The 16,967-nt window shown below is 46.1% G+C and overlaps 1 protein-coding gene across 1 annotated transcript in view; it reads right to left on the bottom strand.

Moving 5' to 3' along the window:
• The window catches only part of COL6A3 (collagen, type VI, alpha 3), a 175,927-nt gene that overhangs the window by 83,028 nt on the left and 75,932 nt on the right, over positions 1–16,967 (bottom strand). The window contains exons 11-15 of the mRNA XM_015413993.1: positions 15,929–16,528; positions 12,807–13,402; positions 10,529–10,539; positions 6,936–7,534; positions 2,173–2,519 (exon numbers count right to left, since the gene is read on the bottom strand). Coding sequence (XP_015269479.1) covers positions 2,173–2,519; positions 6,936–7,534; positions 10,529–10,539; positions 12,807–13,402; positions 15,929–16,528 — 2,153 coding nt within the window. The remainder of the gene's footprint in view (positions 1–2,172; positions 2,520–6,935; positions 7,535–10,528; positions 10,540–12,806; positions 13,403–15,928; positions 16,529–16,967) is intronic.

Here is a 16,967-nt window from a genome sequence, read left to right as displayed (position 1 = left end):
AAGAAATCAGCATTTTTTGGATTTTGGGACCCTTAGAATTTCCATATTGCTTTGAAAACTCGAATTCCAATATCAGTATTGTATAGAATTCGGATAAAATTTAGGAATCCCGAATTTTTCAGCTCCATTATACCCTATGGGGCCATTATAGTCAATGGCAATTTTCCTAGGTTATATTCAGTGGGCTTCGGGGGGGGGGGGTTGAGGTAGAGGCACCAAAGTTGCAGTGTAGCTGCTAGAGCTTCCCCCCAAAAGAACCTCCAAGTTTCAAAAAGATGTGTCCAGCAGAACCAGTGCCATGCTGACCGTGCCAAAACCCAACAGAACCAAGGTCAAATCTGTTGGGTTTTGGCACTGCCAGAGTGGCATGGGTTCTGCTGCTGGATTTGCAAACATGCCCCCTCCCTACACTTCACTATCTACTGCAGCGTTTCTCTGGGAGAATCTACTGGGCTTGTTGTATTCCTACCTTGCATTTTCCCCACCATTGGAAACACGGAATTGGACCCTCTGGCCCAAGTTTTTTGAAACTTCGGGGTCCTTTTGGGGAGAGGTTCCAGCAGCTACACTGAAAATCTGGCGACTCTACCTCAGATTTGGTGCCTCTACCTCACATATACCCTAGGAGATTTGCCATTGACTATAATAGCCCCATAGGGTATAACGGAGCTGAAAAATTTGGGATTCCCGAATTAATTTAGGATTATCTTATCGGTAAGCCGAATCAAATCAGAGAATCTGATTTGGCTTGACTAATGTTTGAGTCATGCCAAAAAGGCATGATTCGGGTATTAATTTCACTCGGAAATACTGAATGCACATCCCTAGTCATGTGTAACTCTAGTACAATCAGACATGAATGGCGAACTCACTAGGACAACAGAGAGAGAACGGGAAAGTTCTGTCTCTGGTTCTGCAGAAGCTTCAGAGCCCCTAAAGCATCCCTCCCTGTCCACCCTTCTGTTCCTCTAGGCAGAAAAGTCAGATTTGTATTTGTATACAGATTTGTATCTGTCAGCGTTTTGTTACAGAAAACAGGAGAAATTACTCAACATCCTGTAAAAAAAAACCCAGGATGAATGGACACCATATGTAGAAAAGACATAACATTTGCACAGTGACCTACCAGATTAGAAGGCAGGACTGTTTGGGTATGATCAGGCAATGATTGGTTTAGATTAGGGAACTTGGCAGGGAGTCACTTTTAGGGGGTCCCAGATAGTAGCCAGTAAAGAAATGAGAAAGATTTGAAAGCACGGTGTGACCAATTGTTTGGTAGAGATGGGACTGTAAACAAAACGTAAGAATTTGCAAATCTAAATGTCTCATTTGGATCCAAGAGTTCCTGAATGCTGAAGCCAGATCTACAGCCTGTGAGACAGTGCAAGCTGGGTCTCTTCAAAAAAATTATGAGTCCATGGAGACAAATGCAACGTATGGTTCCTCAACAGCATATTCCATGTGCTGTTCTGACTAGTTCTGACTAGAACACACCACAGTCATTTACTTGAGTATTAAGATCTCCAAGTCCAGTGATCTATTTGCTAGATCCTAGGCAAGTCAGGTATATGCTTGCCTTATGAGCAGACAAGGTTCACTGGAAAAGACAATAAGGCCTAGGTAAAGTTGAAGGCGGCAGGAAAAGAGGAAGACCCAATATGAGATGGAATAACTCAATAAAGGAAGCCACAGCCCTTAGTTTGCAAGCCCTGAGCAAGGATGTTAATGGTAGGATGTTTTGGAGGTCATTGATTCATAGAGTCGCGTAAGTCGGAGGCAACTTGTCAGCACTTAACACACACACACATAAGTTAACTAGTAATATTGAGAGCTGTTCGAACACAGCAAAGAAAAATGTATACATATTCATTCAAACTTATACCCATTTGCTTTCTTTATTTAGAAAAAAATTCGGATGCTGCAAGTGGTTCGGGTCAAGACATTCAAAAAGTGGATTTTCGTTTTGTGATTGGAGAAATGAAATAAAACTGTCACCACCAAGCATTATTCGGAATCATGACAAACAGCAGAAACCCATCCTTACAGACAATTCACTGGGTGCAGACTGAGCAGTTTTATGGGTCTTAATTCTTCCATTTTCTGGCACTCCGAAGTCTGAGGGATTTCCTCCCCCCCCCCCCCCCGTAAAACGATAATGGAATCCAGACCTACCTTCACGTTTCCAGTGGGAGATGTCGCAAATTTATTCTGATAAGATTTGAGAGTCTCAGCATTTAGAACAAACGGACCACGGTTGTGCATGGCCTGGAACTTTTCAAACAACTCTGGCTGATACTCGGAAAAGTCAAATGCCTCCACTACTCCAGAGGGAGTCTGGGCCAGAAGAGCCACGCGCACCGAAGGGGTCTGGTTGGGAGTGCAGCTAATCCTCTGTATCTGAGTAATCCTGTTTAGAATGTCCTCCACCTTTGTCTCAAGCACCCTCTGCGCAGTGAATATACTCTGCTGCGGCCCAACATCGGAGACATCAAATCCAAGTATAATGTCCAGATAGCAGTCTAGGATGAAGCAAAATGTAATTGTGTTATATACAGAGGAGAGGAAAATGACATACCAGCAACAGAAAGACCTACATAATTGTACAGAATAGAAAATGGATCTCAACTAGTTTTTATACAAAGACTTGATGTGTCCTTGTAATAATCTAATTTTGAACCTGGCTGGAGAATGCAATTTTAAAAAAAAAAAATCTGTGTAAGAGGGCCAGATACAGAAAGAGATGTTCCTACAGATCACTGGGAATCCATGGGGGGAAGTGGACAGGCAGCAAGACCGAGGGGAGTGACAAGGTAAAGCTACAGAAGAGGGAAGAAGGAAAAGAATGGAGCAAATGGGGAGAGAAGAGAGGGAGGGAAGGCAGCAGAGAAAGGGGAGAAGCTGCAAGGGTGAGGGAAGGAAACCAGAGAGACCATGGGATGGAGGACCACCTGGAGGGGGTAGCAAGTTTCCTTGTGAATCCTCACAAGGATCATCAGATCCAAGCATGATGTCCAGATTTTAGTCTAGGATGGAGGAAAATGTGTTATATACAGAGGAACATGACATACCAGCAACAGAAAGGTCTACATAATTGTACAGAATAGAAAAGAGATACCAATTAGTTTTTATACAGAGACTTGGTGTGTCCTTGTAATAATCTAATTTTGAACCTGGCTGGAGAGTGCAAATTTAAAAAAAAAATCTGTGTAAGAGGGCCAGATACAGAAAAGCCCCATTCACACAGCGAATTTGCCGCGGGAGAGCCATGAGTGAATGGTGGAGTTTCCAGGCGCAATTACACCGCAACATCTGGCAAGTGGAGCGCACCCGTGGCCAACCTGTGGCATACCACCGAAAATGCGGAGTTAAAAAATACCTGGTCGAAGCTACTAGCAACCGGTTTGCCACGGGCTGCCTCCGGACTCCCTTGGTGTGATTGTGCCGTCGCCCTGCCTTTCCCTCCTGCCCCTCGTTGACGCGGAAGGAAAAAACCGTGACATGCCTCCGAGCGTGGGATCGCGTTCTGGCGCGTTAAATTGCGCCGCCGCAAATAGCCATGCCTCCTCCCCACGTTATCCGACCCGTGTGACCGGGACAGAAGAGATGTTTCTACAGATCACAGGGAATCCATGGGTTGGAGGGGGTGTGTGTTAATGGGCAGGCAGCAAAGACAATAAGGAAGACTGATGGGAGTGACGAGGTAAAGCCACAGCAGAGGAAAGAAGGAAAAGAATGGAGCAAAAGGGGACAGAAGAGAGGGAGGGAAGGCAGCAGAAAAAGGGGAGAAGCTGCAAGGGTGGGGGAAGGAAACCACAGAGAACACGGGAAGGAGGACCACCTGGAGGGGGTAACAAGTTTCCTTGCGAATCCTCACCGGGGTCCCCTGCTAATGGTGAATAGATTTGCCACCTGACCCCACTGCAAGGACAATGCGTCATTCCTTACCCTCTTCCTGTTCCCAGACTTATACAGCCACTGTACTTTGAAGTGCATCTCAATTAATGTTCCCTGAAGACAGGAACATGCATATTAGGCCAGTTATGTTTTTGTTTTCCTTTTCTGGGTTGCTCCAGGGTTGCCCCCAGGGTAATGGGAGGGCAGGGACTGCTGAAATCAGCATCATCTATGGTTTTTACCATGAAGATTTGGGAAATCCCAATAGAGTCATGTGATACAGGGAAGTCACATCTGGGGTTCAAACAGAGAAATGATATCACAGTACTGTGCACTGCCCACCCGCCCCTCCATTTTACTCCTGCAGCAGCAAAACTCTAGGGGCCTGGGGCACAAGGTTGTGGCCACAAGCAGCAACTGGCAAGTTGCTGAGGAACTCAGGATCCTACTATTCAGAAAGGAGAAGTCTATCAATGGCTGCTCGCCATGATACCTTTCATTTATTCATCACCTTTATTAGGCATTTGTCTCACCAGAAACAAAGAGACGTTTTAAGAAGAAGATTTTACATTCAGCAAAGTAAAGTTACATAAAACAGAGTGACATAAACGTTGAGATAAAATTATTCAGAAGCATACGTAAACTGCTCACGGACCCTTATTGCAGCGAGCAAATACTTAGCCCCCTGCAAGCAGTGTTCCCTCTAAGCTGAGTTAGTGTGAGATAGCTCACAGTTTTTTAGACTCTGGCTCACACATTATTGTCTGAGCTCAGGAAGGGATGGCTCCAGAGTCCAGAGCAAACTGATTTGTGCAGGAGCCAAATGGCTCACTCACAACTTTAATGCCAATAGCTCACAAAGTAGAATTTTTGCCCACAAGACTCCACAGCTTAGAAGGAGCATTGCCTGCAAGGAATTTTTATCCGACAAGAACTACACTACTAGCTGCTCTTCTGGGAGACCCAGAACATTATGCAGAAGAGGTCTACTAACTGCATTCCTCAGCTCCAAATAAAAATTACGGTAAAGAAATACATGAGCTAATTGTTCAGGAACCCCAACCCTACAAGGGCAATACCGTTCACTAAAAGGGCTTCCCGACTATCTACCAAACAGAATGGCTGAGGGAAGGATATTACACTGGGCAAGCACAAAGGTTCTGCGATCATGAGGTGACTCTAGATCGGATAAATAGGCAGCTGCACTACCATAGTCTGGTGCGACACTGCGATGGGATACAGGGGAGCAAAATTTGTTTCGTACCATAGTCCGGTGCAATACCGTGATGGGATACAGGGGAACAAAATTTGTTTGCTAGAGAACACAAGATTTGTCTTTCCATGTTAACAGGAGCTGATGCAACAATCTAAAAGCTTGCTCCCTCTCCGGCTTCAGGAGAGAGTCTGGGGAGGTGCGAATTGAGATGATTTTTTCGGTTGATTAACTTCGACCACTTGCTTACATAAGAGTCCACAAGCATAGCAGTTATGTAGCTTGAATGATCGGTCATAAAAAGGAGGCGCAAGCAGAACTTTATGGTCTGAATCCACGCTCTGGTTTCCACACGCCCTTCCCCAGTTTCAAGGCACACAGCTGCATATCCAACGCAATTAGGAAGATCCAGAATACTGAATCTTCTCAAGAGCCTGGTTAAATGCGCCAATCCATATAGGGATTCCATATAATAGCTGGGCCACAGATTTGGCCTTGAATACATATAAAGCGGCAGGCCACTGTGAACACATACAAGAGTTAAGAAACAGATGTGGGAATGAGGTTTGAGTCCAGGGACACCTACAAGACAAATAAAGTTCAATTCCGGGTACAAGTGAGAACTGAGAGACTTCGTTTGTACACTACTTCAGATTCAATGAAACAGATTTCCTTAAATATTACATATAGGTTGGGGAGGGGGTTAGCTGTCAGGAAGAGCTAATTAGAGTCAAGATGCCTAACTAATTGAGCATCTTGACTCCAATTAGCTATACCTGACAACCAATGCTCCCTCTAAGCTGTAGAGTCTGGTGAGCAAAAATTGTACTTTGTGAGCTACGGGCATTAAAGTTGTGAGCGGGCGTTTGCTCTGGAGCCAGCCTTCCTGAGCTGGGACACAAATGTGTGAGCCAGAGGCTAAAAAACTGTGAGCTAGCTCACACTAACTCAGCTTAGAGGGAACACTGCTGACAACTAGCCCCCCCCACCTAGATGTAATATTTGAGGAAATCCGTTTCAATGAATCTGAAGGAGTGTGCATACTAACTCTCTCTCAGTTCTCGCTTGTACCCAGAACTGAGCTTTATTTGTCTTGTAGCTGCCATTCCCACAACTGTTTGTTATCTCTTGTATTTGTATGCTAATTTACTGCCATTCACAGATCTTTCTTACATCCAATATCAGCTGTAATCACCCAGTGCTTATGCATCTTGACTTTAAATGGCCCTTCCTGACAACTCCTCCCACCCCTATAAGTAATGGTTGAGGAGGTTTTGTTCCACTGTATCTGAGGAAGTGCACTTGCACACAAAAGCTTATATCGGGAAGAAAACTTTGTTGGTCTTAAAGGTGCCACTGGACTCAAACTTAATTCTCTGAAAAGGAAGACCTCAGCGAACTTCTGAGAACTTGTAACAGCGTGAGTCAGGCATAACTTCTAAAGAGAGAAAAGGTGCCCCCACACCAAACTCCCAAGAACTAACCACCCTTGTTCTTGCTTCTTTCCCTTCCTCTGGGGGTCTGAATGCACACAAGAGAGCCTTTTAAAGCTGCATTGTGTCACATAGAGGACAGCCATCACAATGGCCTATCGGGGAGCCGCCTGGTGGCAGGGACTCTTCTGTAAGAGAAGGCTTCTTGGGCCGAAGAAAAGCTTCAAACTTGGCTAAGCAGAGCACTAGGACACAAGCCATGCAGAAAAGCAAAATGTAACAGAGAAAAGCAAAGAAAGAAATAACAGTATAATTGTGTATAGCAACCGTAGCCCTGAACTGACACTTGAGAATGAGCTATTCCAAAAAATGTCTCTCAAAAGGGCAGCAGTTACCTCTTGAGACTTCCCCCCCTACTTGACACAGCTGCTGTTTCATGACATCGGCCATCGTGACCAAGACGGCCTCATTCAAGTCGGACATGGCAGCAGTCGTCGCAGACCGGAACGCCGTGGTGCCGTCGCTGGAGAGCTGGGCGACTTCCCCCAGGTCAATGTTCTTCACCCCGACTGCAAACACCTTTGTTCCCGTCCGTGCCAGCGCCGAGGCAGCCGCATACGCATCGTCATCCGGTCGGCCACCGGTCACAATGAAAGCAATCTGAGGGACCTTCTGCTCAGCCCGGCTGCCGGCCTCCTTCACAAAGTGCTTTGCTTGGACATGCCTGATGGCGGCTCCAGCGTTGGAGACCCTGCCGCCCTTGTAGGCTACTTTTTCAATCGCGTCTATGATCTGCTGTTTGTTGGGGAAGTCCTTCAGGAAGAATTCGTCGCTCACGTCTGAGTTGTACTGGACTAAGCCGACTTGGATGGAATCCCTGTCTTCATAAATGGCATCAACTATGCCCGCTACAAAGTCCGTGACTTGTTGGAAATTGTCCCTTCCGAAGTTAATGGAGCTATCCAGCAGAAACACGACGTCCGCTTGTTTTTTATCAAATAAAATAATCAGGGAGGAGAAGAAGAAGAAACGTTTTACTAAATGCATCAATCTGCGTATCGAGGAATCTGCACGATTTGCTGCTGTGTCACCAAACCCATAAAGCATGGCCCCATATTAGAGTGGTGATGTTTACTTTTTAAGGAAAGTAAACTTATTACCCTTTTGGTTAGGAAGATACACCCTAAAACAGACCAGTGCTTTCCTTGAGAAGTTTGGGATTGGAAGGAGTGGACTGCAGCAACTGCCACTGGCTCTCTTTCCTCTGCGTTTTGTCGTATCGCAACACTTTTACCAGCAGTAGTAGTATATGGCTGAATAGTGCACATCAGCTCTACTGGCTCAAAGTAGTAGTAGAAGAAGAAGAAATTGCTGAGTGGTCGGGTTAGAACGGATAAAAGGAAGGACTTCTTCACCCAAAGAGTGATTAACACATGGAATTCACTGCCACAGGAGGTGGCGGCGGCTACAAGCGTGGACGGCTTCAAGAGGCCTGATCCAACATTGGCGTCTCTTGTGTTCTTATGTTCTTATTAAGACTAGGTTTTTCTGTCCCACTTTCCTCTACCTTAAGGAGTCTCAAAGCAATTTACAATCACCCTCCCTTCCTCTCCCCACGACAGGCACCTTGTGAGGCAGATGGGGCTGAGAGAGTTCTGAGAGAATTGCGACTGGCTCAAGGCCACCCAGCTGGTTCATGTGGAGGAGTGGGACATCAAATCCAGTTTTCCAGATTATTTCCAATGCTCTTAACCACTACACCATGCTGCTTTTTTGACACACTGGGGTCCCGGTCACACGTGCTGGAAAACGTGGGGGGGAAGCGAGCCTATTTGCACCGTAGATTTGACCCGCCACTGCATGATCAGACGCAGCGGTGGGTGAATCGGGGTTGTTTCTTCGCCGCGTGTTTCCGGCGCGCTCCATCGAGGGATCAGTGACGCAATCTGAGTGCACTGGAGCGATCACATGGGAAACTCCATCTGCGGCCCGTCACAACCCATTTGAGACTGCATTTTCTTAGGTATTTTTTAACTCCGCATCTTCAGCGGAGTGTGACGGGTTGCTGACGGGTGCGTGACGCTTGCCAGAGGTTCTCGTGTGATCGCGCCGTTAAAATCCACCCGGCAGTCGTGCCTCTCGCACGACTACTTCTGCGTGTGATCAGGGCCTGGGATGAATATTCATCCTATGTTGTGGCAGTAACTAGGTTCTGTGTTTTCATCTCAAGGACACAGTGAGTGAACCTGACTGAAAGAGAAACTCAGCATTTGGCTCTTTGACGACATGCTGTTCCATGTTCTTCCCTAGACCTTCCAGGGAATTTTGTAACAAATGCCGACTTCCTAGTTGAGCACTGGGGAATCTCAAATTGTTTTTGCTGCCCCTGGAGCACAGAATATATGCTATCTTGAGACATTATGTCAGGGATGTGACTCTAGAAGAAAATAATCCAGTAGAATACAATAGCCAAGGAACAAGTGCCGTTTCAGGAGGAGCCTCATAAAAAAGCACTTTCCCTTCTGAGAGTACTTTCTTTGTCAAGGAAAAGGCACTTTACCTTCTGAAAGTACTTTCTCTGTCAAGGAAAAGTACGTTACCTTCTGAGAGTACTTTCTTTGTCAAGGAAAAAGCACTTTCCCTTCTGAAAGTACTTTCTTTGTCAAGGAAAAAGCACTTTACCTTCTGAAAGTACTTTCTTTGTCAAGGAAAAAGCACTTTCCCTTCTGAAAGTACTTTCTTTGTCAAGGAAAAAGCACTTTACCTTCTGAAAGTACTTTCTTTGTCAAGGAAAAAGCACTTTACCTTCTGAAAGTACTTTCTTTGTCAAGGAAAAAGCACTTGACCGTCTGAAAGTACTTTCCTTGTCAAGGAAAAAGCACTTTACCTTCTCGGCTGGAGTCTTGCTCCTGACTTTATTAAAGTTTATAACAAGTTCAACACAAAGAATGCTTTGTTTGTTTTCGTTACTACCTCAGTTCAGACTATTTTCCTTTTCATATTTTGGCATCCTCCAAAGAAAGAAAAAGAAAAACACAACTCGTAACAGGAGAAACCCCATCTTATGCTGTTCTATGCCATCCTTCCAGTTGTCAGTCACTCTTCTAAGAAACACACAATCCAGGAAGTGATATGGATTTGGGTGCTGGCTCAGTTCTCAGTGATTCCCACGGGTTCCAAGGTGGGTGGGTGGGCGAAACAGGCTGGATTCTGAGGCACCGTTGAGGGGGTCAAAACCTGCTTCCCACTCAAGGAACCAGGATTATCCCCCCACACATACTCTTCACCGGTGGACCCCTACTGCCTCCCATATTGGTGAATTAATGTTGTGAATTTCTATGGGGGCAATCTTTATTTGTTTGGTGTTCGCTTGTTTTATTAGACTTATGAATTGCCCACCCTGCAAGCAGGCTCTGGCGATTTACGACATTATGGAGATTAGAAATACAAGTAATATATAATCAAAATTACCGACAATAAAACAAAAAGTTAAAACCAACCAAGATGGCAGTAAAGAGGTCCTCCTTTGCTGGCTATACCGCCATCCCGCACGGCAGGGCAGGGCATGTGGGGGCCACAGAAGAAAAGCGAGAGGGTGCCAGTCTTAACCTTCCATTGCTGCCCTCAACTAAAATCTCGGCGGAACATCTCTGCCTTACAGGCCCTGTGGAATTGCATCAGATCCTGCAGGTAGGGCTGCCAAGTGGGGGCGGGTAAAGACCCGCTTTGAAGGCCCGATTTCCACTGCCGCAGAATTGGGCCCCGGGGGGAACTCCACCCCTTGAAGCGCAGCGTGGCTGCGTCACCAGAGGTGACGCAACCACATTGCTCACGTTGGGGGCATGGCCCCGATCATCGGAGGGAAAACTCTATGGTTTCCCTCCGACGATTGGGGCCACGCCCTCAACGTGAGTGAAATAGTGCGTCAGAGCTCCCGGAGCCCAGCAAGGCTCCCCCGCTGGTAAGAGGAATCAACTTGGCAACCCTACCTGCAGGGCCCTGATGCCGTTTGGCAGAGAGTTCCACCAGGTCGGGGCCAGGACCGAGAAGGCAAAGGGGGTCAAAACCTGACACTGGGCAGTCTCATGTAAACAAAAGAAATCCTTTTATTAAACAAGGCAGTTTAGTCTAATTGACTCTATGCCCCTCCTGCACACAGACTCTCTTTCCGTCACTTTCTGGTGCCTTGCCCTCAGTCTTCCCTCTGGGTCACTCAATTATTCTTCCTGCCTAGGGTTGCCAGCGCAAATTTGGCAACTGGTGGAGGGGCCCTCACTGATGACATAACAACATCACAAGACGACATGCCGATGTCACTTCCGGAGTGACTGGAAGTGCCATTCGGTGCATCGCTGACGGCACTCTAGCATTCTGCCAAAACTCTGTAGCGTAACCATAAACTTTTGACCAAATCCTAGGGCACTGTCGGTGCGATTACTTCTGGTTGTGCCAGAACTGATGTCAGTGCATGGGGACGCTGTCCATCAGCCGCCCATCTTGTACCAGTTTTCTCCTGCCACCAAGCTGAGTGGGGGGTGGGAGATCCCAGCAGTAAGTTGGCATCGCCAAAGAGACAAACCCTTTTAAATACAGAATAACTGTTCCTTTAGCAATCTGAAGAGCTCTGGGGAAAAGCAAAGCTCAGAATGCACAGCTGGCTCTCTCCAATGCCCTAGAACATCCCTTCTGTGTCGATTCCCCTGGAGGAAATCGCGGGATGGGCGGGCAGACTCTAGGGCGTCATATCCTCGCTAAGCTCCTTCCCCTCCCTGGCACAGCCTCAAGATCCTCAGGACTTCCCCATGTCAGAGTTGGCGATCCTCATGTTCGGCTATAAACTAATTTAATCTCTTCTTAATTTAACTGAACCATATTGGCAAAAATCCAAAATGCTCTGAATATGGGATGGCCTGTTACTTTTATATTTTCCACTGCAGTGTGTCGAATCATTTCTGTAAGAGGAAACTTTTCATACTGCGTTGAAAATTCAGTGTGTAGAACGAAACAATGATATTGGATTGATTAAATACACTCTACGAGAGCAAGGCTTTGGGGCGGAGGGACAGAGGGCTTTAAGTATTTGTCTCTTTGGCAGTGGTAGTTGCTCAAAAGGAAGAGGGTCAGAAACGCTCTGGCTGCGTTCAACACTCTATCTCCCATCCAAGAAAAACATTAATGAACTAAAAATACAATGTTTTACTTTTGAATAAAAAGACTGACCAACAGTTGGAACTTCAGGTTCTGTTGGTGGTTCTGGAAGTTGCTGAAACGATGCAAAGATCTTTCTCTCTATTGTTGGGAGGTCTGTAAACTCTCTGACAATAAATGCAGTTCTGGGAGCACCGGTAATCCTTTGCAGTTCGGCGCTATCTGCATTTCTTGCTCCCACACCCAGGCTTTTTATTCCAAACCCCTGCATCACACTGGACGGTCTGCTGACGTCATCCTGGGATCTCCCTCCAAGAAGGAGAACTAAATGCTGAGGGACGCCATCTTCTCGCCTGCTTCCCGCAGACTTCACAAAGAAATTCTTCACAACATAGTCCAGCGCCTTCCCAACATTCAGGGGGGCTCCTCCTCTGAATCGCAAGCGCCGTACAGCATTAAGCGCGAGACTTTTGGACTTGGAGTCTCTTAAAAAGTACTCAGGGAACACATCGTTGCTGAACTGGACCAAACCAATTCTCACTTTGTTTTCTCCCACATCCAACTGCTGGACAAACCGCAGAATGAAATCTCGAATGTTCTTCTTCTTCTTCTTCTTCTTCTTCTTCTTCTTCTTCTTCTTCTTCTTCTTCTTCTTCCCCTTCCCTGGCACAGCCTCAAGATCCTCAGGACTTCCCCATGTCAGAGTTAGCGATCCTCATGTTCGACTATAAACTAATTTAATCTCTTCTTAATTTAACTGAACCATATTGGCAAAAATCCAAAATGCTCTGAATATGGGATGGCCTGTTACTTTTATATTTTCCACTGCAGTGTGTCGAATCATTTCTGTAAGAGGAAACTTTTCATACTGCGTTGAAAATTCAGTGTGTAGAACGAAACAATGATATTGGATTGATTAAATACACTCTACGAGAGCAAGGCTTTGGGGCGGAGGGACAGAGGGCTTTAAGTATTTGTCTCTTTGGCAGTGGTAGTTGCTCAAAAGGAAGAGGGTCAGAAACGCTCTGGCTGCGTTCAACACTCTATCTCCCATCCAAGAAAAACATTAATGAACTAAAAATACAACGTTTTACTTTTGAATAAAAAGACTGACCAACAGTTGGAACTTCAGGTTCTGTTGGTGGTTCTGGAAGTTGCTGAAACGATGCAAAGATCTTTCTCTCTATTGTTGGGAGGTCTGTAAACTCTCTGACAATAAATGCAGTTCTGGGAGCACCGGTAATCCTTTGCAGTTCGGCGCTATCTGCATTTCTTGCTCCCACACCCAGGCTTTTTATTCCAAACCCCTGCATCACACTGGACGGTCTGCTGACGTCATCCTGGGATCTCCCTCCAAGAAGGAGAACTAAATGCTGAGGGACGCCATCTTCTCGCCTGCTTCCCGCAGACTTCACAAAGAAATTCTTCACAACGTAGTCCAGCGCCTTCCCAACATTCAGGGGGGCTCCTCCTCTGAATCGCAAGCGCCGTACAGCATTAAGCGCGAGACTTTTGGACTTGGAGTCTCTTAAAAAGTACTCAGGGAATACATCGTTGCTGAACTGGACCAAACCAATTCTCACTTTGTTTTCTCCCACATCCAACTGCTGGACAAACCGCAGAATGAAATCTCGAATGTGAGCAACGCCATCTGCCCCGACACCACTAGAGCTGTCAATCAGGAAGACAAGGTCCTTTGCGTCACGGTCAATATCTGGGGCAGGGGAGGGGGGAGATAAAAGAAATTAGTTGTCGGTCAGATTATTCTCAAGAAGAAATAGAACTACTGCAATCTGTGCAATCAAAGCTTACTATAATATCTAAATGGATACTAAATTACAAATCACATATTCACTAATAACATTATTATTTACAGATGAATAAGTAAGATGATGGACGAAATTCCCCGGAGTTGATGTTCCATTTCGTCACGACTTCTTCACACATCAAACCTCATACAGACGTGCCTTCATAGGGTCACAATTTTTTTTCCAAATGGATATTTCTTAATTCCTATACGTTTCTGGTGTTCATTCGCGTAGTGTTATCAAACCACAGTGTCAAATGCGGGCTGATCAGCCTTCATTGGTCAGATTCTCAACACAGGGGAAAACATGATTTACATTCATCATATCTCAGGTACACAGTCAATGTTTACTTTACTGGACTAACGATTTATAAACACGGCATATACTTCCAAGGCATCACAATTTCCAGGGTAGGTTTTGAAAGCAATGAATGATTTCCTCGCACCACCATGCCAGTGTCTGCCTGTCTGTCCATCTATCTCTCCCTCTATATATATCGACCAACTGATCAATAGATAGATCGAGGGTCCCCAACATCATGCCCATGGTGCCCGCTGATACCTTTCCTGGTGTCCGCCAAGTGTTTTTATAAAGTGAGTGGGTCCAGGTGGGGCTTTTGCCCAGTAAGGTTTCTGATTGGCCAATGTAGGTTTGATTGGCTCTGCCTACATACCTAAGGGACCACCTTTCCCCATGTTCCCCAGAGAGCACTACGATCGGGGTCCCAAAACCGTCTGGCCCTACTGGGCCCTAGAGAAGCCAGGCTGGCTGGGACGAGGGCCAGGGCCTTTTCAGTGGCAGCTCTGCACTGGTGGAATGAGCTCCCAGAAGAGATCAGGGCCCTGCGGGACCTTTTACAGTCCCACAGGGGCTGCAAGACGGAACTCTTCCACCGAGCCTACGACTAGGGAGCCGCCCCGATAAATTGAGGCCCTGGCCCCAATATTAACATCATCATTAATATGCTTATGTCAGACACGGCTAATGCCCACCATCGTTCATGAACAGCACTAGTACTTTACACTGTGTTTTATAATTATACCATGGTGGTTTTATTTAATCCTGTGTTTTAGTTCTCTAACATATTTTATGTAAGCCGCCCTGAGCCTGCCTTGGCAGGGAGGGCGGGATACAAATCAAATCAAATTTTTGAAACCACGCAAGAGTTAAAAAAAAAAAGAAGAGCCAATTGCGCTGTACTGCATGGTTAGGAAGGAATACGGGGAAGCCACCTGCCAAGCAGCCACGAAGGGGTTGGCAAGCAGCCAAACCAATCACTGAAAAACACAGCTCCCTGTTCACAACTGGTGAACAGGATACGAACCAAACTGGCAAATGTTTGAACATTGCCGCTGTCCACAACCATCTGCTGAAGAGCTTTGCAGCTACACAGCAGGTGCGGTGGTATAGTGTTGTTTCTTGGTGGTGGAGGAATTTCATTTCTTTGCTTTCTTCAGGCCTTTTGCATCTGCACAGCAGAGTCATGGGTGGCTGGAACAGATAATTAAAAGAACTACGCCTACCATAACGCTGTGCATGAATGCGCATGCGCCATATAACACCAAATGGCAATGTAGAGTTTATAACTGTTAGTGGACTGGCTCACTTAACTGGTTGTTTATACAATTCACTGTCAGTCTATGCAAAGCAACAAGATGTTCGTAGGGGAGGGGAGGGGGGGAAGCAGGAGTCCTTTCAGGCTGTGTGCGTGCATGTGTGAAACGCTCCTGATAGCACAATATTGTACTATACTTACTGCACTGTTTGAATATGGGGAAAGTACCCCGACGAACAGGCCCGAACTGATCACGAAATCTTGGACAACAAAAAAGCTGACTCCCAACCTGGAAGTGAGGCAGTCCCCCCTAGCAAGAAAGATGGGCTGCATCCCCTTCCCTGCACGACATTTATTGATTTTATTGATTTGTATATTTGATTTTTACCCCGCCCTCCTTGCCAAAGCAGGCTCAGGGCGGCTTACAAAAGATAAAACATAAAAAGTTATAACATAGGTAAAACCATATTAAAAAAATCTGATGTCATAAAGTGCTAGCTAGTTGTAAATACTTAAGAGATGGTGGCAACAGTTATATTAGCATGGTCTCTGGTCTGCCTTGCTCATTAGTTTCTCGTCCTTATCATATATATGTGGCAGGCACAGGCTGTAACGATGGAATCAGGGCACGGGCTCTCTCTTTCTCAAGTACTGTTAACAATCTTCAATGAAATGGTGGTGGCGGTGGCGGTGGTGTTAATGGTGGCGACTCCTTAACCAAAGGCCTGTTGGAATCCTCCAGTCTGCCTTATCCAGAGAAGTGAGGTAAGAATGCCTCTTTAGCAGAAGTCAGAGAATGACTGTTTACAGCAAGGCAGATGTGGGAGAATGATCGGCAGGAGATACTGCGCCATCAGTTGAAACAAGATAACCTTACCTGGAGGAGGACGTGTATCGCCTATGAGTCTCTGTATCTGCTGCGTAGTGAGTGTCGTAACAGGGGTCAGCAATCTCTGTTCCAAACTAGGTAGATCCCGGTAAGTTGACACTTGGAAGACGTATTCAGGACTAAGAGCTATTTTCACCAGTTCCTCGGTATCCACATTTCTCGCAACAGCCAGCGGCGCCACCCCAATTTGTTTGACTTCGATGGCAGGGTCCTCCACCTCGTCATCAGACGGGCGAGAAAAGAGGAGGATTAAAAACTGTGGCGCCCCTTCTTCTATACGGCTTCCCGAAGGCCTTGTAAATATATTTTTTGACACATACTCTAGGGCAGAGCCAACGTTCACACGTCTCCCTCCTTTGGGTCTGAGCCCCCGCACTGCGTTCTGCACCTCGTCTTTGGTGGAGTACGCGTTCAGCAGAAACTCAACTCTGGGATCCTCGCTGAACTGAATCACAGCGACCCGAGTGGCATCAGCATCCACATTCAGGTTGTTTACAAGCCTCTCAATAAATTCACGGACGGAGGAAAAGTCGGGGGCTGCAAACTGGGAGCCATCAATAAGGAATACGATGTCTCTTTTCCCATCCACTGTAAAACCAAGTAAGATTATCGGTAACAAAGAAAACACTAGTAAAATAAATGATACACATACTTCTAAGACTCAGATCAGTGAATATACATCGTGGGCTATCAGCAAAGAGACAAGAATGTTATTGTAAATTCAGCAGAGAAGAAGAGGACGATGAAGTAATAGTAGTAGTGGTAGTGGTAGTAGTAGTGGAGGAGATTGGATTTATACCCCACCCTTCACTCGGAGTCTCAAACCGACTTACAAACTCCTTTCCCTTCCCCTCCCCACAACAGACATCCTGTAAGGTAGGCGGGGCTGAGAGAGCTCTGACAGAAACAGTTCTTTTTCAAGAACAGCTCTGACAGAACTATGACTTGCCCAAGATCATCCAGCAGCTGCAAGTGGAGGAGTGGGGAATCAAACCTGGTTCTCCCAGATTAGAGTCGGCGCACTTAA

The sequence above is a fragment of the Gekko japonicus genome, unplaced genomic scaffold, assembly GCF_001447785.1.
Source record: "Gekko japonicus isolate JY-2015 unplaced genomic scaffold, Gekko_japonicus_V1.1 scaffold2251, whole genome shotgun sequence".
Classification (NCBI taxonomy): domain Eukaryota; kingdom Metazoa; phylum Chordata; class Lepidosauria; order Squamata; family Gekkonidae; genus Gekko; species Gekko japonicus.
Note: the sequence above shows the minus strand (reverse complement) of the source record. Positions and strands in the feature narration are given on the sequence as shown.